The 27396-nt window shown below is 34.2% G+C and overlaps 2 protein-coding genes across 3 annotated transcripts; one reads left to right on the plus strand and one right to left on the minus strand.

Moving 5' to 3' along the window:
- Nucleotides 1-1468: 1468 nt before the first annotated feature.
- Nucleotides 1469-26811, minus strand: LOC116170680 (protein KTI12 homolog). 2 transcript variants are annotated; one of them, XM_031487194.1, is made up of 5 exons: nt 26579-26811; nt 26431-26535; nt 26087-26385; nt 3364-3450; nt 1469-2145 (listed from the first exon to the last, which is right to left on the minus strand). In XM_031487194.1, exons 1-5 carry the CDS (start codon nt 26736-26738, stop codon nt 2107-2109), a joined length of 690 nt encoding a protein of 229 aa, XP_031343054.1. In that variant the 5' UTR covers nt 26739-26811; the 3' UTR covers nt 1469-2106. The 2 variants fall into 2 exon arrangements, with proteins under 2 accessions (XP_031343054.1, XP_031343047.1); XM_031487187.1 differs by lacking the exons at nt 1469-2145; nt 3364-3450 and adding an exon at nt 25667-26007 and having other exon boundaries at nt 26579-26810.
- Nucleotides 17352-20319, plus strand: LOC116170670. Its single transcript, XM_031487176.1, has 3 exons — nt 17352-17770; nt 17824-17922; nt 17990-20319. The coding sequence occupies exons 1-3, from the start codon at nt 17750-17752 to the stop codon at nt 20018-20020; spliced, it is 2151 nt and encodes a 716-aa protein (XP_031343036.1). The 5' UTR covers nt 17352-17749; the 3' UTR covers nt 20021-20319.
- Nucleotides 26812-27396: the final 585 nt, after the last annotated feature.

A 27396-nucleotide genomic window follows, 5' to 3' on the forward strand; every position in this document is an offset into this window, starting at 1 on the left:
GTGAACAGTTGAATTCAGGAATCTACTCAGTTCAATTCCAATCTGTACACAAGCTAACAAACACTTGCTCATAATTATAGATTTATTTCTTCTTTGACAAAGCAGACAAATGGTGGAGAACAAATTAACCCTTAGTATTTAAAGTTCCCTTCAGATATGGATTTCATCTGTGTCTCGTGAACAGTTACATTCAGGAATCTACTCAGTTCAATTCCAATCTGTACACAAGCTGACAGACACTGGCTCATATTATAGATTTATTTCTTCTTTGACAAAGCAGACAAATGGTGGAGAACAGATTAACCCTTAGTATTTAAAGTTCCCTTCAGATATGGATTTCATCTGTGTCTCGTGAACAGTTTAATTCAGGAATCTACTCAGTTCAATTCCAATCTGTACATAAGCTGACAAACACTTGCTCATATAGATCTATTTCCTCTTTGACAAAGCAGACAAATGGTGGAGAACAAACTAACCCTTAGTACTTAAAGTTCCCTTCAGATATGGATTTCATCTGTGTCTCGTGAACAGTTACATTCAGGAATCTACTCAGTTCAATTCCAATCTGTACACAAGCTGACAGACACTGGCTCATATTATAGATTTATTTCTTCTTTGACAAAGCAGACAAATGGTGGAGAACAAATTAACCCTTAGTATTTAAAGTTCCCTTCAGATATGGATTTCATCTGTGTCTCGTGAACAGTTACATTCAGGAATCTACTCAGTTCAATTCCAATCTGCACACAAGCTGACAGACAATTCATATCGTACATTTAATTCTTTGACAGAGCCGACAAAAATGGTGGAGAGCAAATTAACCCTTAGTATTTAAAGTTCCCTTCAGATATGGATTTCATCTGTGTCTCGTGAACAGTTGAATTCAGGAATCTACTCAGTTCAATTCCAATCTGTACACAAGCTAACAAACACTTGCTCATAATTATAGATTTATTTCTTCTTTGACAAAGCAGACAAATGGTGGAGAACAAATTAACCCTTAGTATTTAAAGTTCCCTTCAGATATGGATTTCATCTGTGTCTCGTGAACAGTTACATTCAGGAATCTACTCAGTTCAATTCCAATCTGCACACAAGCTGACAGACAATTCATATCGTACATTTAATTCTTTGACAGAGCCGACAAAAATGGTGGAGAGCAAATTAACCCTTAGTATTTAAAGTTCCCTTCAGATATGGATTTCATCTGTGTCTCGTGAACAGTTAATTCAGGAATCTACTCAGTTCAATTCCAATCTGTACATAAGCTGACAAACACTTGCTCATATTATAGATCTATTTCCTCTTTGACAAAGCAGACAAATGGTGGAGAACAAACTAACCCTTAGTATTTAAAGTTCCCTTCAGATATGGATTTCATCTGTGTCTCGTGAACAGTTACATTCAGGAATCTACTCAGTTCAATTCCAATCTGTACACAAGCTGACAGACACTGCTCATATTATAGATTTATTTCTTCTTTGACAAAGCAGACAAATGGTGGAGAACAAATTAACCCTTAGTATTTAAAGTTCCCTTCAGATATGGATTTCATCTGTGTCTCGTGAACAGTTACATTCAGGAATCTACTCAGTTCAATTCCAATCTGTACACAAGCTGACAGACACTGGCTCATATTATAGATTTATTTCTTCTTTGACAAAGCAGACAAATGGTGGAGAACAGATTAACCCTTAGTATTTAAAGTTCCCTTCAGATATGGATTTCATCTGTGTCTCGTGAACAGTTTAATTCAGGAATCTACTCAGTTCAATTCCAATCTGTACACAACCTGACATATTGTACTTTGTTGATATTGCAGATGTAATTCGTCTTTGACAAAGCAGACAAATGCCCAAATGGTGGAGAGTAATATTTAGCAACATAAAAAGTAATGGCCACCAGTCAGTTGCAGATTGACGTGATAGAGAAATTAACCATCTTCGTGCATGTTCTTTATTTCCGGTCTTAGTCGTGAAATCCAATCAGGTCATGTTTAATATCCAATAGTAGATGAGGAAGCATTTCTAAAGGTCGATTGTGGACCACTGAGGAGTTTTTGTATTTTTTTCACATATCCCATTCTTAAACATAATTTTCATACTGCTAGCTAGAAGCTGTAGGATGTCTGATTTGTTTCTTGTTCTGTAACAAAAAAAAAAAAATGAATTAATAACAAACTCAAGCACCCCAAGAATTTAATAATAATTAAATTTTAGTACTGGCACCTTGTAATATACAACCTATGAAAGAAGCATTTCAGCAAAATATGTGAACAGAATGGAAGGCCACAACAACGATTTTTTTCAGTGGATTAGTTGCTATGTGTTTTGTTTGTACGATTTCAATTTTGTGTTAGACCATGTAAGTAGTTGGACTTGAGATATTGGCAAATATGGTTTACAAATTACAGCTGATAAGTTGCCTTAAAAACTTTCATAATATGCCCGACAGTGTCGATATTTTCAACTGTACAATGAGAGACTGTATAAATGCATGTAACATATCCCAAAAATTCAATTAAATACATAATTCTTCTTCATCACATTTTCCGAAACCCCAAAAATGGGACAGCCCAACCCATCTATAGACATTTGCACAAAAGGTTTTTTGATATTTTTTACCAGTATGAGCTAGGAAAGGGTGACGCATTGTCGCAGAACCTTGTATATGTATTTTCAATAAAATTATTAAAAACAAAAACCTTCCTTTGGATTGGTCCAATATTCTCTTAACTATGATCCATAAGAAAGGAGTCTGTGTCAGGTGTTTTGGCATAAAATCAATCTCTGCAGTACTTTACTTCTGAAGCAGTCAACTATGGTAAAGTGAATGAAGCTGGGCGGATTTATATTAACGATGCATTTTTTTAATGGAACCTCCTGTATATTATTACATATTTCGATTGCATGGTCAAGTTTAGTGGAACTATATATTACACATGATATCCAAAATAGATCCTTTAGCAGGAATCGTCATTTTTTCAAAAAGTAGATGGTCAGTAAAAATTCATAGCAATGAGCACCCGTTTAAAATGTTATTCAAATTGCATTTTTCTAACAAATTAACTTTTGCTATAACGCGATAGATTTAGCATTATGCGGGTCTCTCTGTAATTGGGCGCAAGCCTGTTGAGGGCCTAGAACAAGAGAGGGATAATAAATTAATTTAATTTAATAATCACTACAATTATGTATTGTTTCTTTTGTTCGTTATCCAATAAACTGATAAAAAAATGTTAAATACTATGAATTGATTAGGTTCTTTGTTTATGTGTTAAGAGTCGCCAGCCTTTATTTCTTATATTATATTAAGTAATTAAGGGTTGCGTTATAGGACACTTAAATTCGAAACATACTGTACCTGCAATATCCGCAATGCTGTCTCTGCAAGTAGTGTTCCGCTACCCTCGCCTTCTTGCAATTCTATAAGAATCATCTTATACCCCATCTGCAAAAAATAAAATATTTAAGTAATAATTTATAGAAGCCAAAGACAATCGATGTATGGGGAAACAAAAACCTCTAGAGGTAGTAGATGGTTTCTACTACTGCTTGAGAAACGAATACGAAACACCATTCACTCTAATCATCTAATGAAGATTTAACTTAAAATATTACAATTGCTTCAAGCAGTAAGTAAAATCCCCAGCAAATTAATCTTTTAAGTTGACTTGCTTGCTCTTGGGACAGGTGATCAAAAATGAGCTGCTGTCAAGTCAGTCACCTTTGGAAGTTCAAGTTAAGTACGATTTCCCATGTAAACAAAAATTCCAAGGGTGCGCATCTATAGAATTATTTTTGAATGTACAGGGTGTCGCATTTTGACTGTGTATATAAATAAATGATTTTTGTTAAATAGAATACCCTGTATATTTTTAGTTGTTTCGATGTCACTTGTTGACATTGAAACCTATGCACTTTTTGATTTTTGATGTTTCCATCTGATTAATTTTTTTCCGAATAATTCTCCCTAAGCAAGCCTCCCTTTGATAAATTGTAGCGACCTTGTTTTTGTGAAGAAATAAATTTGAGCAATTATATTTATCCGAGTAAAGGGAACACTTTGATCATGAGCAAGTTTGGGTTAGTCATACAGGGTGTTCACAATGAAATGGTAACATTTCCGAATTATTCAAGGTTATTCAAATTTTTCACAAAAGTTCCTATCCATAAATTAATTATATGCTTATGTACTTGAGGAGACTTTCATGTGTTATTGGGAAATGTCAAAGGAAATGCAAATGATCATCGCTTTGGTATTTTCCTGCGCCGCTGACTGAAAATAATGAAAAAACAGTATCTGAATGTCCCAAATTTGCTCAAGACCTTGAATCTGACATTTTAGAGGTTAAGCAACATTTCTTGTGTAGCCATTTTGACCAAATTAGGCAGTTCGTGCATCGAGGCAACTTTGTTTTGCAATGTTAGTTCGTTCGTCCATTCCTACCTATTTTACAAATTATTATTTATTCTAGGTTCAGGACGACAATGAAGGAAATATTAAATCCCATGATAATGCTTTTTTTCTGTCAAAAAATGGGATGATTTGGAAGAAAATCTCATCAAAACCGTCAAGAACAAATAACCAAAAAGTCAGGACTGACTTCTACTTCCAAAAACCTGTCTTTGCTAATCGACAAATTGTTTTATTGTACAATGAAATAGTTCAAATTATTATTCAATGTACTAACCAAACGGCTTAAAATATATACAGAGAGATTTTCTTTGGACGAACATTTTTCTAGTAGACCAGTTTTCCACACAGCAAAGGCCCGAGAATATATTACGTTTCATAGTAGACGAAGAGCCAATGACCAATTCTGCGTTGTCATTTCAAAACTCATGAAATTTCACACAGTAAAATCTCTTCTGAAAACCGGTTTGAGGTGTTAAGTACAAATATTTTCATGTTAAGAACAACAGCACCCAGAAGCTTTCGGAGGGAAATACCCATTCAGAGTCTACATGAAATCTAAACCCACTAAATAATGGATAAAGGTTTGGGATAATGAATCCATATATGCCATGAATCTTCAAATAGATGCAGAGAACGAAGGAAGTATACCCTCAGGAACACCTGAGAAAAAGTGTTTAAGGTGAATAGAGACTAACAACCGAAAACTTCTTTACCAGTATCCTCCTGGTAACCGAACTTTGCTTACATGAATATCAAACAAAGAGAATTTTTACTGGAGATTGGAAAAGCAACTTAAGCCGCATGTTGACAGACTGGAATCCGCAACAAGTTTTTACAAACGTATACTGAATGCCATGTACGAATCTGTTGAACCATCAGAACCTGAACGAAGTATCAGTCGAGATGGAAAATATTTGAGAAGACGAGTATGATGCACTTCGGCATTCACTGTTCTCGAAAAGTCAATTCATTTGTAACATGTATTCCCCCCCCCCCCCCAAAATTCTCACATGTTACTTTGCGCCACTAAAGGTTGTCGCATGTACGAATTATGGGCGTTTTACTTTCACAGTACTTCAGAAAATCATTTGAGGGGGGGGGGGCCTTCCTTTAACATTTTCGAGATATTCACAATTAAATCTTCACATCGCCAATGGACGTGTCTCGTCTACATGGTCGACCTGTGAAGAGTACCGTCTTACGACACTCCGTTCTGCAAATGTTTGCAATGACACTTTTCACATCACCAGTAGATATGTCTCATCCTAACGTTCCACTTACGCTTTATAAATACCCTCTTTCTAAACTTTGTTTATTCGCTTCCACTTCACCAATAGATGTGTCTCGTCCAAACGATTCATTTTGTCGTTGAGAGTACTTTCTTCCGACAAACCGATATCAGGAATTATATTCGATCACGATAAGAGGTGGGGGAGGAGGACTATGGTTGGTTGAAATTTTTCGTGGAGACCTTTCACTAGAGTACCATGAAAGATGAAACCAATTCCACCCGTCCAATTGGTTGTCACTTGGCCCCCCCCCCCCCAACACGACAGCGAAATTTGATGACCGTCTGATAATTAGGGGAGCTAGTAATTGACTATAAAGAAATTACCATTGAAATCCCTATGCTGCGTCCCGCTAGGCACCACCCGGTATAATAAAATTCAGTTGATGATTTGACCATAATCATATCTTCTATCGTTTCGGATATCCCCATAGTAGACATCCTTATCTTGGACACATTGTATTAGTATCCATTCTACAGTTCACATCAGACTTCACTTTTTCATCCTCTATTTTGTTCTTATGTAAAATTTTGCATTAAAAGGTAAGTATGTAACCAGATACGTGAAATAAATGAATCTCTTATGTGGTTGTTAATGTATTAAATAGAATCAGATCTCCATAGTCACTACATTTTTTAAAAATTGTGGTAGTAACTAGGAATTTGGATTCTATTTAAGTATGTAACTTAAATCCGTTTGGTTCAATTAAAACAAGTTAAAAAGTAATCGTAAACGATTTACATAAAGCGCATTTCCACTTGCATTCATTTCCCATTTGTAAGATGCAACTTCTGTTAAAATCGTAAAAATCCGGCCACAAATATGAAAGATGGCGTTGCACATGGGCAATCCATTGTTGACGTGCTACTTCAATTTCAGTTTATGAGAAGAATTTCATTTCAATGCTTTTCTAAACAAGAAAGTTGGAACTGCGCATGCGCAAACCTAAATTTTAAAACTAATTTACTATAACTAACTAATAAACTAAGATTTTCCTTTGTTCCAAGCGCCTAAGTATCAAATTTCACTTAAATAGTCCATAGATAAAAAAGTTGGCACGGCGCATGCGCAAAATAAAATTTTGAAACTGGCGCTAGATTTTCCTTTATTCCAAGTGCCTATGTATCACATTTCATTTAAATTCTTCCATAAATAAAAAAAGTTGGCACTGCGCATGCGCAAAACCAAATTTTGAAATTGGCGTTTGATTTTCCTTTATCCCAAGTGCCTATGTATCAAATTTCGTTAAAATTCTTCCATAAATAAAAAAGTTGGCACTGCGCATGCGCAAAACCAAATTTTGAAATTGGCGTTTGATTTCCCTTTATTCCAAGTGCCTATGTATCAAATTTCATTCAAATACTTTTATAAGTAAAAAAGTTTGCAATTCGGTTTATAAATGGTCGAGATGCGAAAAGGGCATTGTGAATTCAATTCAACTTTTGGCATTGCGTATTATATGGCTAAATCTATGCCCATATTGAATTTCATGCAATTCAGTTCATAACTAACGGAGATGTAAAAGCGATCAAACATTTCTAAACAAAGTTATGGTTCACACGGACAGATAGATGGACAGACAGACAAAGGAACAGACGGAGAGACCAACCGGCAGGCGACAGATAGCAATGCAAAATTATAAACGATCTCTAGGATCGTAAATAAACGGCAAAAGTGTAAAATTATGGAACATGTAAAAAACGGTTTCTTGTTTTTTTTACAATAACTTTTTTTGTAAGCGGTACAGAAAAAATTCCTTCCTTGGTACAAGACTCGACACCATAACGAACCAAATAGCGAAAAAAGTAGAACAATAGCTCTTAAGATAAAAAACTAGTAGCGTCGCAAAGTTAGCGGACGGACGGACAAAGTGGCCACAATAGCGCATTTTTTTTTTATTTTTGTGGAAATGCGCTAAAAAAAAGTTGGCCAAGGGGAATCTTACTGTTCATATTTGGCTTGTTTGCTAAAAAGGTTGCCCACCCATGGATTACATATTCGATAAGTGATAAAAAAATTCAAACAACAAATCCGTGTAGGAAATCTTATGTAACTTTGGAAACCGGTCGAAAAAAGAAGATATTCAAATTATTAAATTTCTTAATAATAGGGGTCGCTGATAAGTTTGGGAAAAATATACAAGATACCTACTGAAATAAGTTCCATAATATCAGTTTTGGGGTTCTTCAAAGTCTACTAGGCAATACACATGGTTGGCCAAAAAGGCGTGGAATACCAAAATTGCATTTTTTTTATGGAACACCCTGTACATTATTTGATATTTCAAACCTTCTCTAAATTGTAAGCAAATTTTGTAGAAAGCATAATAAACATATGATCGCCGAATTCATTACCTTTACTGTAATATTTACACATTTACAGACTGGTAACAAATACAATTAAAGTAAATTATTACCCCAAGCTGACTACAGTTGGCTAGAGAAAATTGATTTATAGCCGCCTTATTAAAACAAATTAGTTAAAATAAAATTAAAATTGTTGGCTACATCCTCAAAACGGTTGAGAATAAAAATATGGTTGATTAGCGTTTTTGAGTTCAAATAACCTCTACTTTCATTTCCCAAAATGTTGTCCATTCCTCCTAGGACACCCTGTAGATCGAAGGCATCATGTCGTAGGGGCGTATAAACCACGTAATTAACTGTGAGGCATATGTTGTAGCAGGTGCCCCTTTGACTTGACCTTATTTAAATGCATAAAGCAAATTTCAAATTTCGTTCGCATGTAACTGCACTAATTACACAAAAAATACATCCTTTCCCCATTTCCAAGGGTTCAGGATAAATTATTAAACCCAATCGAATAAGGATTAAACTCTAAAATGAGCTAACAATGCAGAAATCACGTTTTGTAGAAATAAACAGAAACCTCTTACCTAGGGTTGCCAGGTGTCCTGGATTTCGCAGGATGTCCTGGATTTGAGGCTATAACTTAAGCGTCCTGCGAAGACCTCAGGAAGGACGCCTAATGTCCTGGATTTTAAAAAAGATTAAATAACAAATTGATTTTTTCTATTTCGGTGTCACAATGATGATTTTGTACAACTGAAAACAGTTGTACAAAGACAGTAATTATAGTTGTTTTTTTTTGGTAACTCATCTCTTACGTTGGCAGTTACTAGTTAGTACAAGTAGGTACTTCGTTGGGTACTTCCATGTTTGAACTTCAAAATGTCAGTCTTACTACGCTGCCAACCTAAAACTTAACGGCATAAAAAGTGTTCCCAACATAAAACATGTTAGTTCTAATGTTCCCTATAGCTTCTGATAATAATTTTTTAAATTAAATTAAAGCACCGAAATAGAAAAAATAGTATGAAAAACGCGTGTTACAATGCTTTATTGTAATACTCCTATCTTGTGGACACTCGTGGCTACGCTTCGCGTCGCCACTCGTGCCACAAGATAGTCGTATTACAATAGGTCGCATTGTAACACTTGTCTTTCAATATACTATTTTTACGCGGCGCTGCGCCCGTGCCATTTTTCGTTTATTACGAACGTAATTATATACTCGCGCCATCTTTTGATGAATAGAAAAAATACCATACTAACCACAGATCGCTTTTCGGCATGTACGCGTGTCTCCAACAAACAGCGCGAGCGCGACGGACCTGCGCGGTGATTTGGCGATTTGTGGTGTTTACTAAATGTTGGGTTTTGAGGACTGAGGTTATAATTTATAATATTTAGTACCAGGTATTCAGTAATTCAGTTATTACTGTTGTCAGCAGCCTGCAAGTATATAGTTGTTTATTATTTTTTAAAGTGTTTAGTAAACCTTATATGCATTTTCTTTCTGACCATTAGAAATTAAAAGGTAAGTTTTTTGGGTTGAAAAATATTTTGATACTTACTAAAGCATTTTTTGTGCTTCTTTTAGTATTTTGTAAAATGGATGAACAAGATGGTCCAACAACACCTCCAAAAAAGGCTAAAAGAATAAATAAATATAGAAAAGAATGGGAAAATACCTTTAATTGGCTCACAGAAGATAATCAAAAAGCTAGGTGCAATTTATGTAAAAAGTCTTTTTCATGTATGTATGGAGGTCTGGGTGACATAAAGAGGCACGCGGAAGGTGCTGATCATAAAAAACACGAAGTTGTGGTAAAACAAAATAAAACACTACAATCATTTTTGGGTCAAACAGAAGCTATGAACTCTCAGCAAGAAAAAATACTGGCCGCAGAAGTGACAAACGTGTATCACACTGTTAAACATGCTCATTCCTATAATTCATTAGATTGCACAACGCAGTTGCTTTCAGTAATGTATTCTGATTCCCATATTGCAACAAAAATTCGTTTGGGTAGGACAAAAGCAAGTATGATTGCTTTTAATGTCCTTGCCCCGTTTTCAATACAAAGTCCATTATGTGAGCTTAGCAAAGGAGTATTTTTTGGAATCTCTACAGATGCCTCCAATCATGGAAGCGCTAAATTATTCCCAATACTTCTAAGGTATTGCATTATTAAAGGTATTATATTTTTTAAGTTAAGATTTTTGTAGATATTATACACCATCAGAAGGAGTAAAATTATTTCTTCTTGATTTTTTCGAAGATCCCGACGAAAGCGCAAATGCCATTTACACCAATATAAAAACTAGAATTGAAAAAGCAGGCCTTTCATTAAACAACATGTCATGCTATTCGGCTGATAATGCAAGTGTAAATTTTGGACGCTTTCATTCTGTGTACCAATTATTATATAAGGAGAATAATTCAGTTCTTGCTGTGGGTTGTCCTGCGCATATGGTGAACAATTCTATAAAAAATGCTTTAGCAAAATGCCGTTTTGATGTGGAAACTTTGGTTTTAAAAACTTTCAGCCATTTTTCATCTCAAGCAAAAAGGTGCAAAGAGTTAAAAGATTTTTTTAATTTCGTGGATTTGGAATATAAAACTATTTTAAGGCATGTGCCAACTCGTTGGCTAAGTTTATTTCCAGCCATAGAAAGATTACTGAACATTTTCCCAGCCATCAAAAGTTACTTTCTTTCCAGGGAAGAAATTATTCCTATTGCACTTCAAGTTTTTTTCTCTGAAGACAATTTTATTGTACAGAAAACTGAATGTTATTTAAGTTTTTTTCACAACATACTGAAAATTGTTTTTGATACAGAGCAAAAACTTGAAAAAGCCGATTTACTTTGCTTCGAGGTTTATAATATTTTAAAATCTCTAAGAGAAAAAATTAATCAACGAATAAATGACAATTTTTTTGGCTTCCTAGCGTCAAACATGTTAAAAACTTTTGCTCCTAATGAACAAAGTCAAATAAGGGAATCCTTTTTAGAATTTTATAAAAATATTGTAATTTATCTTGATTCTAAATATGACTTTTCAGAAAATAATTTGTTTTCAAAATTAAATATTTTTTCTTTAAAAACAACTTTTAATTTTGACTCACTGATGGAAGTGGTAACCAACCTATCAATTGATGTAAATTTTGATAACCTATACGAAGAATTTTGTACAATTAAACCTACTATTGATAAAGCTTGCACTTTAACTGAGGAGTCTATTATACAGAAATGGAATAACATATTCCTAGGAAATCCTGAACTTATTAATTTTCTAAAAATAATACAATTTGTTTTTTCAATATACGGCTCAAATGCTGACTCTGAAAGAATTTTTTCTTTATGTAGTGCAGCTTGGAGCGACAGCCGCAATAAGCTCCTAGTTGATCATGTAAAAGCTGAGCTTCAGATTAAAACAAATTTTAATTTAAAGTGCAAAGAGTTTTACAATATAGCTGTTAAGAATAAAAGGCTGTTGCAAGCAGTCAAATCTAACCAGAAATATTCTTTCTCATTCAAATAACAATAATTTTTAAAGCATTTTCAAGCTCTTATATATCATTTATTTTTACAATATAAGTAGTAATGTAACCTATTTTAATTAATAAAAAAAAATTTATTTGTAAAATAAACGTTTTAAGTTCAAAATAAAAACATGTCCTTCTTTATTTTTATGCGTCCTTCATTTTTTAATCTTGCGTCCTGTGATTTTTAAATTTGAACCTGGCAACCCTACTCTTACCCCTCAAAAACGCTACAGCGTTGCCGTGACACACGAATCATCATAAATTTTCTTTATTAAGCTGTTTAATTTCAACTTGTAATTGTTTACTTTTCAAAACTAGTCTAAGAATTTTAAAATCCGTTTAGATCCTTCCAAATATAATATGTATTATTAACATTCCCTTCAAAATTATCTCGAGAAATGCAAGTTCGCTTCCTGCAATTGCAAAAATGCAAACACAACGAGATGATGGCAAGTTTAGATAAGCATCAAGGCATCTCTATCTTTATTTCTTACTCTGAGATAAGGCCCAATGTGTAATAAAGATGTCAGTTCGATAATTAGAAAGCATTCTAGGAAAGCAACAATGCGTTTTACGCTACGAATCAAGTTTCGCGACAATTGCAAAATGTATCACTTGGAAAACCAACAAACGCGATTCAAGGTAATTTATAATTAAACGTGCTTATCTCCGTTTAATAAAATTAAGTAACTAGCGACGATTGATGCAGTTTTCAATGCCCGTAAGCTTCTAAAACAGAATCGAAATTCGAAAAATGGGAATATGACTCAACACGTTTACACGATAATGGCGTCATAAATCATGAGCCGCTTACGGTTTATTTACGAAAACTATCGGTTTGCTAACACAAATATAACGTTCAGTCTACAAATCTAATTTACTTGTAATAGAATATAGGTACTTACATTACAGGTTCTTTGATTACCAGGATTTTTCCACAATTTTCAGGTGGAAGCTTTCGTTCCGCAACTACACACTACCTCCAATGGCCGAAGCCGAACGCCAAATGGCAATGGCAATGGCATTGGCATGCCGGCATGGCGGTTCTCGACCTCTCTCTCTTCGTTCACGTTCTGCGCATATTCGTCCTCTTCACGCGCGAAAATTATGGATTTTGAATTCAAATGTAGGGCAAAACAAGTTCACAAATAAACGGAATTGAATTGAATTGCGCGATTTACCGTGACCAGTCTACATTCGATCAATCGTTGCTAACGATTCGATAAGCCAAGGTGGAACAAGTAAATTAGAATTTTTTTGTAAAAATGAGCAAAAAAAAACACGCCAGGGGAAACCAAACTTAATTTATTTTATTTAATTTAACTTGATTTTCTCTTCATCATGCGCCTACAGTTGTTGATCGAATTCAATGCAACAAAAACCATATTTAATGACTGCAAATATACTACAAAACGGTCATAATTAAAATGTGTTAAATTATTTATTTTCGGGGACTAGTAATAGCTGACTTAAATGTTATAATTGCATGATTATGATTTTTTAATTGAATTTCTCGCCCTAAATTCAATGATTAATCTCGAAGATACTTTTCATTGTAATTTTTCACACACAAAATTAGCTAATTTTTCAAAATTATATAGCATGCCATGGAAACAATCCTCTTTACGCATCGAGTGGAATAGAAACAGTCAGCAAACAGTAACCCAGATAGCACAAAACCTCCTCGGGACGTCTGTTTCCGATCCTGTGTTGGTCCGAACGTCCCGGACCTAAATGCGCCCTCCTGGGGATGTCCATATTAGGACCAATAAGGGAAAATGTTGTGAAAAATTACTAGTGCGATCCTAGATAGCAGATTTGTAAAATTACATCCCTCATAAGAGAAAAACTTAACATTGATGGCTTGCCTTTATCGAAAAGCAGCAGTAGTCAAATGTATCAATCTTGTGCAAACTTAAAGGAGCTGCCGATGTTGATATGATTGGCATATACCACGAATATGATAAACCAAAGGAAGCTAATGATTTCTTAGAACTATTTATTTTAGATGTTAAGTATATTATTGAGAATGGTATTGAATTATCAGGTCGAATGTATGCAGTTAAACTGAATTCTATTATATAATATGATGCTCCTGCCGAATCCTTTGTTACCTATACGAAAGGCCATTCAGGATATGCTTCTTGCACAAAGTGTGAAATAGAAGGCGATTATATTGCAAATAGGATCTGCTTTGGCGAAACTAGAAACATCAAGTTACGATCAGATGCAGATTTTGGAGCAAAAGTTCAAGAATACCATTATATTGGAACATCAATTTTGGAACAAGTGCCTTGTATAAATATGGTTGATAGTTTTCCATTAGATTATATGCACTTGGTGTGCCTAGGCGTAGTTAAGAAATTATTGGTCTTATTATGGTGCTGTGGTAAACCTGCTACTAAACTTTCATATCGCACTATTTGTACAATATCCAATGATCTAGTGTGCACTTTCCGATGGAATTTAACCGGAAACCCAGAAATCTGAATGAAGTCAAACGGTGGAAAGCAACTGAATTTCCTAGTTTTTTATATTACACTGGTCCAGTTGTTTTAAAAGGTAAAATTAGTGACGATAGGTACATACATTTTTTTTTCTACTCCTATGTTGTAAACATACCCAAAATGTCACCCTGTACTGCACGTCTAAATCGTTCATTATATCATACGGTTGCATAATGAAAATTAGAACTGTTACTTAATATATATATATTACGTAACAGGTTAAAGGTCAAACGCGAAATGTTAATTTAGTAGGTTGTCAGCCCTGCCTAATGAATGAAGTAACGTCAGATTTTGTTGTTGTAGGTTATGTTTCACATTTTGCAAACTTCTTTGAACAGAATTACTCATAATTTGTTTAAACATTGCCATTTGTATGGGAATGGAGCCTGTATGTAATTTATTAGCCGTGCCCAATTATTTTTCATAATCGCAATGGGCTACTCAAGAATGGTTTGAAGCTGCGTTTAGTTAATTAAGCAAACTCTGTTGCTACTATTTTGTATTTTAGAAAACTACAATAAGTACCTACTCGTAGAATTAATGGATGGTGCTAATTACGACTTGCATGGAACACGGAATAATGCGCTTTAGAATACTGGGTAGTCCGATGCTTCCTTCCCGGGAAAACTCGTTAAAAGACGCAGCGTTTTGAAGGCCTTAGTATTATCGATAGTTAGGTACCTAATACATTGGCAACTACAACAATAGAAATCGTTCAAAACTGTAATGAAAAAGAGCACTAACACCACCTGAGCTAGTTAGGTAGTAATCTTCAACTTCAACACTTGTATCTTGTATCTTGTATCCTATTGGCTATTGCATCTATGGTGCTAAAATGAAACTCACATTGCAGTAAGGAATAGGGATGTCAAAACCCTGCAATACACTTTCCAATCTAAGTAAAAAGTATTTATAAAATTCTTGCTCGCTGGCGTGCATTCATGGAATATAAGTGAGGTTACGTTGTATTTTGTATTCCTTTTAAATAGACCATGACATTTGACACTTGACAGTTCTAATTTTTAGTTCGAAGTTCGAATATTTAGAACCAAATCGATCGTAATCTATCAATCTTTTATCAAATATATTCAAGTCGTAGAAAAAGTATAGTACATAATTCGAGTGCTAATGCCTATTACGCACTCGATTTTATTACAACACTCGCTCGCTACGCTCGCTCGTGTCGCAAAATACTCGTGCGAAATAGGCTTCTTAGCACACTTATTATGCAATATACTATAACGTTACACACTGCCATCACTTTGCTGTCAAATAAAAAATACTAGAATCACATCAATTACGCCAGAGAACTTTTAATGGACTTTGTGAAAACTTTTAAGATTCTATATGGGGAAGAATATATTACACATAATATCCACAACTTGGTACACCTGTCAGATGATGTTAAAAGATTTGGCCCTCTACATGAATTTAGTGCTTTTCCTTTTGAAAATTACTTGCAATTGATCTTAAAAACTCTACGTAAGCAGAACAAACCACTAGCACAAATTATAAAAAGACATAGCGAAAAATTAACTTCCGTTTTTCCATCAACTTTTTTAATGTAACAAAATTATCCTGTGTTTGAACAGGAACATTATAATGGACCTGTTATGAATCAGACTATCGTAAAGCAATTTAAAAGAATTGTTTATAAAGACTTTATTTTGCAAATTAAAGAATCTATAGGGTTTTCGCTATAAATAGCGTTGCACGTCATCAACAGAAGAAAATGGCATGCCAATTTAAATCAAGATTTGACGGATTTATATTCATTATTATTTAGTTACTTTTTGGGAGAATAAGTTGGCAGATTCGGAATTTTTTTTACAATGTTGCCAAACGTTATTTGTAATATTTGTTGACATTTGACACTTTTGTTCGGTTTTTGCGTGTGAAAGTTTTCGGTAATTCTTGTGGTTGTTGTTATTATTCATCTTCACTCTTAGTGCAAAAAAATGTGTTCTGTTCAGAACAAAATTGCTGTTTGTGTACATTCTACCGTTATTTGCATTTGTACTCGCCACAATGCCGAAACATTTGACCAGTAAAGTGAAGGAACTCCTTGACTCTTTAATTCAATATTTTGAACAGGAACGAGATAATGGGGGTTCCTTATTACCATTAGGTTCAGTTCGAGAGGTAGGAATGGTTTCAATTACTTCTGACTACTTCTACTAATTGTGATTACCTTCAGCGCGTTGCGGCAGCATTACATTTAAACATTTCTACGGTCAGCAGAATTTCCCAAGATTTTAAACAAAGCGAAGCTTTGATATCGCAGATCTTGTATTTGCATCTAAAAGTACTGGCGATTACCACGGAGAAATGAATCGTGAAAACTTTTTACATTAGTTTGAAAAACAATTATTAGTAAATTTAGAAGAACCAAGTGTTATCGTATTGGACAATGCTTCTTACCACAGCACCTTATTGACACAAAATCCGAACAACTCATGGAGAAAAGCAGATTTTCAAGATTCATTGCACAATAAACTTGCACTTGCGATTGTAACCTCAGAAATGTGGAAAAATTCAATTAATCACACCCAAAAGTTAATAAAGGAATGGTATGAACGCGAAAAACAATTGGATATTGCAGAAATGGCCCCAATTATTATAAACTGGGTGAAAATGATAGTTGAGTGATGACGATTAACTGGACAATAATTAAAACTGCAATTACCTAAGTCACGAGAACTGTGTATTAAAATTTATTTTGTTTTATGTTAACAAAATGGAATGTTACGTAGTCTGAAAAGTATCTTTCACCTTTTTACGATCATATCAGTTTATGTTAATTATCATTTTATGTACTTAGTTCAATAAAATTTCTTGTGTTTTTGTCTCGGTTGAACTTACTAGTCTCAAATTCCACTACAGCAAGAGTTGGTCAAATAACGTAAAATCAGTCAAGATTTCAAGCAAGCATTAACTTGATATTTATTTGCTGATGGCCTATGCAATGGTTTATAACTACCGAAACATTTACATAATGCCGCAATGCCGACATTCCTCATCTTTCTGCTCACAACGGCAGCGATACGTTATAAACAAAATGCTAATAGTACTACACTTAGTGGACTGCACTTTCCTTGAACCCGTCACAGCACAGTAGGAATGGGTTTTATTGATGCACAGTAGGTTGGTTTCACACAGGGAGCCCAAAAAATGATCTCTGAATTTTCTTGTTCCTCTGGAATCTGGATGGTAGAAACATAACCTAAAAGTGTTTCCTTAATAAAAGATTAATATATCAGATTAATATATCAGCCAGTGTTGCCAATGTGAGGGAATTTTCCCGACTGGCGGGATATTTAACCACCGCATGGAATTTTTTCGGGAATGATCATGTTGGGGGAAATTTGGGGAATTTTTCACATTTTATTCGTGAAATGGGACAAATACTTATAAAATAAAATATAAAATGCTTATGTACCTTTGATGAATATTAAGTACAGTTTTTAATTATTAATTACAACATTTTTAACTGCTCTGTGATAATGGTCGCTTGTTCTTGTACGAGACCTACTCTGTGGTAATCGAAAATAAACAGCAGTTTAGCCACAGCCACAAACACGCGGAACGAAAGGCAGCGCCGCGCCACGCCAGCGCGTAACACTTTACCACAAGTTAGGTTAACGTTTGTTTATGATTGTGTTGTTCTTTTATTGTTTAAAATGGAGAGGTGGCTGATTAAGGTAATTTTTAAAGATGTTTGTTATCTACAATTCGTTTTAATCATTGTGTTTAGAAATCTACTGCTAGTGAGTGTAACACTGTAGAAAGGAATGATCCTGATGAAAACGAGGAGGAGGGTTCCAGTTCCATCGAAATGGACTTGGATTCCATGGTAAGTTGCAATTTGTGATAAAATCTATTGCTTTGCTATACATGGTTATTAAAATTCATTTTAATAGGACAACCACGAGCTGACTAGTGAAGAGGAATCGTTCTCGAACGTTGAAAAGCCTTCCAAAAAGAAACGAGAAAAAGGAATGTATGTGAATAAATTTTGTGAATCATGGCTTAGCGTACCACAATTTCAAAACTGGCTGAAGAAATCTAGAAGAACAGACAAGAGTGGACATGACTTGTGTTACTGCGTTTTATGTAAAACGGAAATAATGTGCCACAAAACTGGAATATTACGCCACAGCTTGTCCAAAAAGCACAATTTGAACATGAAACAAGTATCCACAAATACTAAAATCCCAAATTTATATAAAATCTCGCCAACAGACGACAATGTCAGAAATGCTGAATTAAAATTATCTGCTTTGTTAGCCACCAATAATTTATCTTTTTCACTAATGGATACCTTAGCTCCATTGTGCAAAAATATCTTTCCGGACTCTGAGATAGCACAAAAACTATCGCTTAAAAGGACGAAAGCTACTGCCTTAATCACAAACAGTTTGGGAAAGTTTTTTTTTGAGGATCTGTACTCTATTCTTCAAATTCCTGGCACATTTTTTTCTATTATCATGGATGAGACGACAGATATTGGAGTAAAAAAACAGTGTGCGTTTACTGTAATTTATTGTGATCCAAATAGTGGCAAAATTGTGACAAAGTTTTTTGACATGATAGAAATTAGTTCAGGTAAAGCGGAAGATCTGTATAGATCACTTAAAGAAGTAATTGTAAGCAAAAATATTCCTCTTACAAATCTTGTTGGGTTTTCTTCAGATACAACCAATGTCATGGTTGGACATAATAATTCAGTTTTTTCATTTTTAAAAGCAGAATTAAAAAACATTGTTTGTGTAAAATGTTCTTGTCATATGATTCATTTAAGTGCATCAAAAGCATGTTTGAAACTTCCACGTTCAGTGGAAGATTTACTTAGAAATTTAGGGTCTCATTTTAATAGAAGCCACTTGCGACAAGAAAGATTTCGAGAATTTCAAGAGTTTTTTAAGACAGATATTCATAAAATACTGTCACATGCTACTACTAGATGGTTGTCTATGAAACAATGTACTGATAGAGTACTGGAACAGTATGATCCACTTAAGGCTTATTTGAGAGAATTAACTTTCACAGATCCTTCAATAAGTAACGATGACATGTTGAAAACCATCGAAAATCATTTTACTAAAATATATTTAGAATTTATGTCGTATACTTTAGAATTGTTAAATGGGTTTAATCTAATGTTTCAATCAGAAGCGCCCCTATTGCATAAATTAAAACCTCAAGTAGAGAGCCTATTAAAATCACTGTGCAGTAATTTTATAGATGTTAAGTACATTAGAAAACAAGGTTCCGTTTTGAAATTAAACCATACTGATCCCACCAATTTCGTTCCATTAGATCAGCTGTACCTTGGTATTCAAGCATCTGAAAGCATCCAGAATTTAAAGAACGATCCTAATGTAGCACGAGAAGACATTGAAAGGTTTTTTAAAAGTTGCTTAAATTTTTATATTGAGGTTGTAACTGATATAAAAACTCGATTTGATTTTAGTGATCCTGTGTTTGAAATAATTAAAATTGTTGATCCAGGGTTTGCATATGGATTTGAAGTAAAATCACTAAATTTTGTAGTTAAAAGATTTCCATTTTTAAATGATTTTATAGATATTCAAGAATTGGATAATGAATGGAAAGAACATGCTTTGTTGGACTTACATAAATTAGGTATTAATATTTCATATGATGCACAGGAGTATTGGCAAAAAATATTTGCCTTAAAAAACGCTGCGAATATTGAGCTTTTTAGTAACTTAAAGACAGTTATTAATTTCCTCTTAGTTTTACCGTTTTCGAATGCTTCTGTGGAAAGAATATTCAGCGATTTAAAAAACATAAAAACTGACCATAGAAACAAATTAAATACGGCCACTATTAACGCTCTAATAGCAACAAAACAAGGAATTACTAATGTTGTAGAATTTAAGGTAGATAAAACTATGTTGAAATCGAACATTTGGAAAGAAAAATAAAAAGTTCTCTGGTTGTCTTGTTTTTTCTTTGTATACGAAATCTTATATCATAGTGTTTGATATACAAGATGTTCGTTGAAGAGATCGTATATATACACAGAGTGGTATATTAAATGTACGAAAAACTTCATTTATATACGTACCCATAGGCACTTCAGTATTTAGTATCCTTCAAAGGTCACACTTGCGGGTTGGAAGAGAGAAAATAATGAATAACCGCATTTTTCTTTTGGGGCGGGAAAAATTGGGAATTTTTTGTATGGATAGTTGGATTTCTGCATTTTTATGATTGGCAACACTGATATCAGCATACCTTAGAAATATTTGGCAATGCCGTGTATTGTTGATGTCATCAAATCAATGACGTGCAACGCTTTTTATAGCGAAAACCCTATAACAACTGTTGCTCACTATCAAACGGTGGTATTATACTAATTGAGAATATTGTTCTAACTGAAAGAAATATCTATAAAATCTTTACTAGAAAATTAATGTTACAAGAAGATTTTATAGTGATCCTTGTTCTTCTACAGTGATTGGAATACGTGTAGTATCTGAGTTGGGTTGTCTTGAGATATGTGATATAACAGAAATTATTAGGAAGAATATAAAACTGCCATATAAAAATAAATTTGTTGTATTTCCAATGCTTCATGCTGTGTAACAGACCTCGTGTAAAGTTGCTTTACATTATGCAATTATCATGCAATGTAAGGTTTTATGCCAATTAGTACTGTAATACTAACTACTGTAGTACTAACATTGAATTGACAAAATTTCATTGGAAATTGCAATTTTTGGGATTCACCTAGGTTTAAGAGGCTTTACTTTCCTATTTAGTGAAAGTAAAGGTTATATTTAATTTTGGAATACTAAATAAGGATACAATACTTCACTATGAGAAAAGAAAACCAAAATTGCATCAGAATAAAAACTTTGTTTATTTTCATCTTACGTTTAACTTGTAATGCATAAAAATGGCATAATGTAACGCGGCATTTACATATACTATACTCTATTCATTTTAAGAAAGTAGCGATAGAAAGCATAAGGCAGCTTTGATCTTTACTGTGATTGGTTAAACACGAGTCAGTATTACGCTGAAAAATAAAACTAATGACGAATTTTGTAAGCTTGTAGTTTCTGTTGCCAACTGAACTGTCCAACTATCATTAGTCGTTAATGTCAAAGATCCAAGCGTGAAATCGTTTGATTTATTTCTGTTCGCAGTGTAATTTGATGCCATTTTACATTTTTCCTGTGTGGGCTTAACTTCAAACACAGCGCCATCTACTACCTTCTTATAATGAATACAGTATAGTATATTTAAACATTTTATAATATATTTTGACTTAAATAACTTAAAATAAATTTGTATCTTTTTTAAATGTATTGTTAATGTTTCTATGCACACTTTCAAAAAGTGTTACTTATAAGTATTTCATTTCATTGGAATTGTGTGGATTGACATGGAGATGGGAGCTAATACGTGGACTGTAGTTCAGTTTGTTGAAAACCAAAACTGTGGAAGCCGTTCCCACTTCCTGGATTCACGGCGAATATTGTCATTGGCCACCCTACACGCAAGACAGAGTGTCTAATGTTATAAAAAAATGTGAAGGACTAAATACTTGTTGGCCTCGGCATTCCATAAAAATTTTTCGAAATGCGTGTGGTAAGACCTATACACTTTACTTTTAAGAAAATAATATGTTGATTTTTTTTCAGATCAATATGGAACTGCACGACAGAAAGCAAAACTAGCAGAAGTGTCCAGCGATCTAAACTCTGGAAATGAATCAAAAGAGAAAAGAAAGAGAAAGCGTATACAAAGAGTAGATTCCAGTTCATCCGATGATTCAACTCCAAAAAAAAAATCCAAACTACCATCACGTCCAAAAATGACAGTGCCACTATCACCAGATATAAAATACTTACTCGAACTACGAGTAAGTAACGAAATCTATTCTAGGTAATCAGTCACAAAATACTGATCAGTCTGATGTAGATGACTGTGAAATGCAAGAACCACCAAAACTGCCATGTAGTTTATCACATTCAAATGGTATTGACAAACAGTTCAGAAATCCAGGCTATTTAAATGTATTTTAGGTGATGAACCACGAAATATCACACAATCTTGTAAGAAATCCCGCAGGGATTTTGGGAAAACTCCTACTTCAGGCGATTTTTATGTAAATACAGCCACTACATCATGTGTTGCAGATTCACCCAAAGATGACGGAAGAAGCTGCTGTTTACAACGTGGTATGCTGTATAAGATAAATTTTGCAAAAAAGTGCTTGATTTTCGGGGGGTGCTATGTTAACGCTAGCACCACCATTGCGTCCGATCATTTCCAAAAGCAAGCGCTGTGTTCATCGAACCTAGCGCCACAAATTTTATAGCTAGCGCCACCCCCCAATAGTGCGGGGGGCAATTTTTCCTAGCAGCACCATTTTGTTTTTTCATGTAAAATTTTGACGTGGAGGTTCTAAGATGACTGAATAACCAGACTCATGGAGTGCTCTTTTCTGACATTCTAACATGTTTCGATGGCGACTGTATTTTTCTGTGTTCTTCTGACAAGATAAACCATGATGCCCAAACTTGTCCACATTGGCACCACATTTACAGATATGAACTGTAGCATCTAAGCGTAAAGCAACACTTATCTGCAAAACAGAATCTTCAAGATGCGTGGAGATTTGCCTGGCTGGATGAGCTTGTAATCAAGCGCCTGACTCTTTTTCTTTCAGTGCACAGCCTTGCTTGATGTACGGAATCGTTGACGAATTTATTGAACAATTGGTCAAATAACTTTTCAACCAAAGGAGTGTCCCATATCACTACTACTGCTACTACTATCAGAAAATAATTGCGTAAAAGCAAAGCACTGTTTTAGCACAGATTTTACATTAGACATTTGAGGTTATGTTGATGTTGCTCTGAGGTCAGTAGTTGGTAGCGTTCCGTGAATAGAACGTCACCACAAAAATACGGAGAATACTGCAACCACGCTTTCGGTAATATGGGTTTATTCATGGTAAGTGATCATATCTATTGTAGTAGTAGTCATTTATGCTAATTAGTTTAATATTTATATATGATTTTTGTTTTCAGGTGATAATAAATTCCCCCATGTTGACCTCTAAAGGAAAGCTACTTTTGAAGATATTGCCAGTGAATGGTTCCGTTTGACAGTGAAGGGCAGACCAAGAAAAATAAATATTTTGATATTCATACTTTTTAGATTTCTGTTTACTTGTAACATATATGTCTATGTAACATACCTATATGATAATAAATATATAAGATATATTTTTGTATATATATATACCATATACAGGGTGGTGCCTAGCGCAACGCAGCATAGGGATTTCAATGGTAATTTCTTTATAGTCAATTACTAGCTCCCCTAATTATTTTAGAGCAAAAATCTAAATACGTTTTTTTAGAGAAAAAAATACTGCATCTGTTCATACTTTTAGTTATAATTTTCCATTTTTCAAAACCGTAGAAATCGACAAAATAAAAAATTACATTTTTATAAATCAGTGATGCTTTGGAATCTTTTAACAAAACTACAATCGCATCGCATCTAAGTTATCGTTGTTTGACGTCGAACGATTTTTTTTCTCTAAAAAAAACATACTTAGACTTTTGCTCTAAAATAATTAGGGGAGCTAGTAATTGACTATAAAGAAATTACCATTGAAATCCCTATGCTGCGTCGCGCTAGGCACCACCCGGTATATCCCAAATGCATTATTAAAACATACCACTTATGTTAATAATGAAATATTATACAGGGTGTTTTTTTGGGAGCCTTAGTTAAACGTTTCTGGGAAAGTAAAATAGGTAAGTTTTTGAAAATTTGTACTTAGGAGTTACTCTGAAGGCCGAATCGAGGTAAAATATTTTCAAAATGGCCGCACTTCCGGAAATACCGGAAGTAGTTCGTAACTTCGTTATTTTAAATAGCAACCCCTATTTTTTTTTATTGGATTTTTGGATTCTACGTGAAATTTCAGTTCTTTTGATACCCATATGTCGATATCTGCCATTTATGGTATTTAAGTTATTTTGACTTTAAGAAAAAAAATGGCGGATGCAGATGGTACCTTGATAATCTATACTATCCTATATTGGAATTTTATTCTGTTGGGCAATAAATCGTATTATTATTATTATCTCTTTTGGCTGGATATTTTGAAAATATTCTGATTACTTATTAAATGTCTTGATTACTTTTCAAATATTTAACTCCTACAAATACAGAGTGGCGGAAAAGTATGGAATCAGCGAACTACAGCCTTAACCATTCATTATATTGAAAAAAAAATGTGAGATGAAAGTTGTTTGATACCTATATTATGCATATTTTGACGTACACGGATATTTTTTTCGAATTACGTCATTTCAAGTTATGTCATGTTGAGCATATTTTTTAAATTGAACACCCTATATTTTTTTTAGTTTTTTATGATCCTCTCTAGAGTCTAGACGAGGTGCTTCAAAATGGTAGGTATAGAGTTTTAACACTCGGAAGTTGTCAGATTTCAAGATATTTGAGTTTTTATATCAATAACTGGCTCATCAAAAATTACTCAATAACGTCTAAAGTGTCAGTTGTCAGTGTGTCAGTTTTAGTAAAATGGTTCATTTTAAGAGGGAATAACCTTTTTACTAAAACTGACACACTGACAAGTGACACTAGACGTTAATAAGTAATTTTTTATGAGCCAATTATTAATATAAAAACTCAAATATCTTGAAATCTGAGAACTTCAGAGTGTTAAAACCCTATACCATTTTGAAGCACTTCATCTAGAGGATCATAAAAAACTAAAAAAAATACAGGGTGTTCAATTTAAAAAATATGCTCAAGATGACATAACTTGATGACGTCATTCGAAAAAATATCCGGAACATGCATATAATATGAAACAACTTTCATCTCACACTTTTCAGGAAAATAAACAACTCAATTCCTCATAACTTTTTCAAGATAACCAATGGTTAAGGCTGTAACTCGCTGATTCCATACTTTTCCGCCATTCTGTATACATTAATTACTTACAAATACTGTTAAATATCAGATATTATAAATACTACTACAATAAAAAGAGACACCCCTAGCCCTACATTACAATATAAAACAAGATAATACAATCGTATAGCAACTATAGCACACTACAGAGAAATGAAAAAATTCAATATCTTAACACACACCACAAAATAATTGAGTAGAATTGTTTAAAAAAAATTCGATATCAAATTCTTCCAAAATTTGGAATAATAACAAAGTTGTGGACCCCCCTCCAAAGCGCACACTTTTCAAAAACCCCTCAGAGCTTGAGAATGTGTACACACATCAAGATGAGGGCTCTCATCCAGACATACCGTAAACTTCCTAAAACTGATCCATTTTTGGGACACCCTATACTTCATTGGTGGTGGTTGTAACATTGATTTCAGAATTTATTTTAAAAAATGAAATGAACTGCTGAACTAAATGCATTGTTAGAATTACTTGGAGTAACGGTGGAACAAAAAACAAACTATTAAGTAATACATACTTCATATATGCACAACTTGTGAGACCAACATAACACTTCAAATACCATTGTAATAATCAACAAATTTCTTTCTGAAGTTCTAATTTTATATGCACTGTTCAATATTTATAAATAATTCATATACATCAAAATTTACAAATTAAAACTATTTTTTAAATACTGAATATAAAGTTGTGGTATTTGTGCAACCTCAGGTGCATGCATCTTAGAATAGGTAATGTACTGTCTTCGTAACATCATTAATTGGGGAATCGTTACATTCACTACATTCAATCTCAAATTTTCATATCCCGGAATCTTAATTTCTCCCTTAGCTCCCATTGTTTTTGCTTTGACTATACTATCCGTGATCTCTTTTGTCACTTTGTCTAGGTCATAGAGAAAGTTTGTAGCACTCAAAGGTGCCTAAAAAATCATATAATAGCGACGCATGTGACGAACATTGCACAAATATCTTTGTTGAGTATAGGTAAATGCAACTTACGTTCTGAGTGGACTGGTTCGGAGCTGGAGGTTTCTTGTCAAGCAAACATTCGGCCATCGCTTGCAAATTCAAAGGGTCTGTGGGAAATGCCATAAATAACGGGGAATCCCATCTGTTTTTCGAATCGGGGTCTTCATACCGCATGACAAGTGCATCGAACACTTCGCGAGTGTACTTCTGCAATTCATCCGGTCGGTTTTCATTGAAGTCCCAAGCGACATCCCGGTTTATTTCCGTATGCACAGTGCACTGGGTACATTTATTAGCTTTCGCAGCACAGTACAGTTCATACCTGTAACCTACATAACAATAGTACAATAAAAAAACGAAACCCATTTCGCTACCTTTAATATAATTGCTGCCATCTAAGATAACAACCGAATTGGGCCCAAGAAGTTTCAACACTTCGGATTTAAGTAATCCCCGTATGTGTTTTTCCTTCGATGCATCTGTAAAGACAATTAGATCACACAAAACAATTCGATTCCTTACCTAGATAAACGGCATTCTTTTCAAATCCCGCTTTAACAATTTGTTCTTCTTCGCTGACGATTTCCACGTTTTTGTTGTTGTCAATAAAGAATTTCTCAATTTCTCTTACTCTGGTTGTTTTTCCACTAGAAGGAATGCCAGTTACAATTATTAAAGGCATTATCAAACAACTGAAAGAGGAGAATCACAAGTCACCATGCTGACGCTACTGAACAAAGAAAGAGGTTAGGTTTCGATTTCGAGTGCATTCAGCATAACTGTTTTACAGATTGGCGAATGTGACCACAAAGCAGTGTTGTCTACGTTTACGCCGTAACTTTCGATCGGAGTTAAGCTGTATTTATAGTTCCGTATCCACAACACCGTACCGTAACCTTTGGAATTAAACCCTACTTGTTGCGCATGAACATTTATAATTCGCGTTAACGTTGCGTTAGAACGGTTACGGTACGTAGGAAATGCCCAAATCTTATTTCTTACGGTAAATCGTGCTAACGCGCTTGTCTTCGGTAGTACTCGGATAATTCAAACAGTTGAGTTTAGCCTGAAGTTCGTTTCGTTTATTTACAATAATTATTGACACTTTGTCGGTTATTATTATTTTGAAATGCACGTTACTCTTACTGACAGATGACATGCAATGACAGAATTCGTTACGCGCTAATGCGCAAGCTGGCACTTGCCACTACGGAACTATAAATCGTATTATTTTCGTTAACGTAAGATTTTACGGTTCTGTTCATACGGTTACGGAACTATAAATCCGGCTTTATAGTAGGGAAGTAGCACCAAATGAAAACGTTGATAATAGCTCTTAA

Source organism: Photinus pyralis, unplaced genomic scaffold (genome assembly GCF_008802855.1).
Source record: "Photinus pyralis isolate 1611_PpyrPB1 unplaced genomic scaffold, Ppyr1.3 Ppyr1.4_LG1, whole genome shotgun sequence".
NCBI classification, from domain to species: domain Eukaryota; kingdom Metazoa; phylum Arthropoda; class Insecta; order Coleoptera; family Lampyridae; genus Photinus; species Photinus pyralis.

What these genes read in the sequence shown, in the direction of transcription:
- LOC116170670 (XM_031487176.1), top strand. Translation starts at nt 17,750, where the DNA reads ATGGAGAGGTGGCTGATTAAG. An exon ending in TGGAGAGGTGGCTGATTAAG is followed by an intron (nt 17,771 to 17,823) that starts GTAATTTTTAAA and finishes CATTGTGTTTAG; the next exon opens with AAATCTACTGCTAGTGAGTG. An exon ending in AAATGGACTTGGATTCCATG is followed by an intron (nt 17,923 to 17,989) that starts GTAAGTTGCAAT and finishes TCATTTTAATAG; the next exon opens with GACAACCACGAGCTGACTAG.
- LOC116170680 (XM_031487187.1), bottom strand. Translation starts at nt 26,738, where the DNA reads ATGCCTTTAATAATTGTAACTGGCATTCCTTCTAGTGGAAAAACAACC. An exon ending in AAAGAATGCCGTTTATCTAG is followed by an intron (nt 26,536 to 26,578) that starts GTAAGGAATCGA and finishes TTGTCTTTACAG; the next exon opens with ATGCATCGAAGGAAAAACAC. An exon ending in CGAACCAGTCCACTCAGAAC is followed by an intron (nt 26,008 to 26,086) that starts GTAAGTTGCATT and finishes ATGATTTTTTAG; the next exon opens with GCACCTTTGAGTGCTACAAA.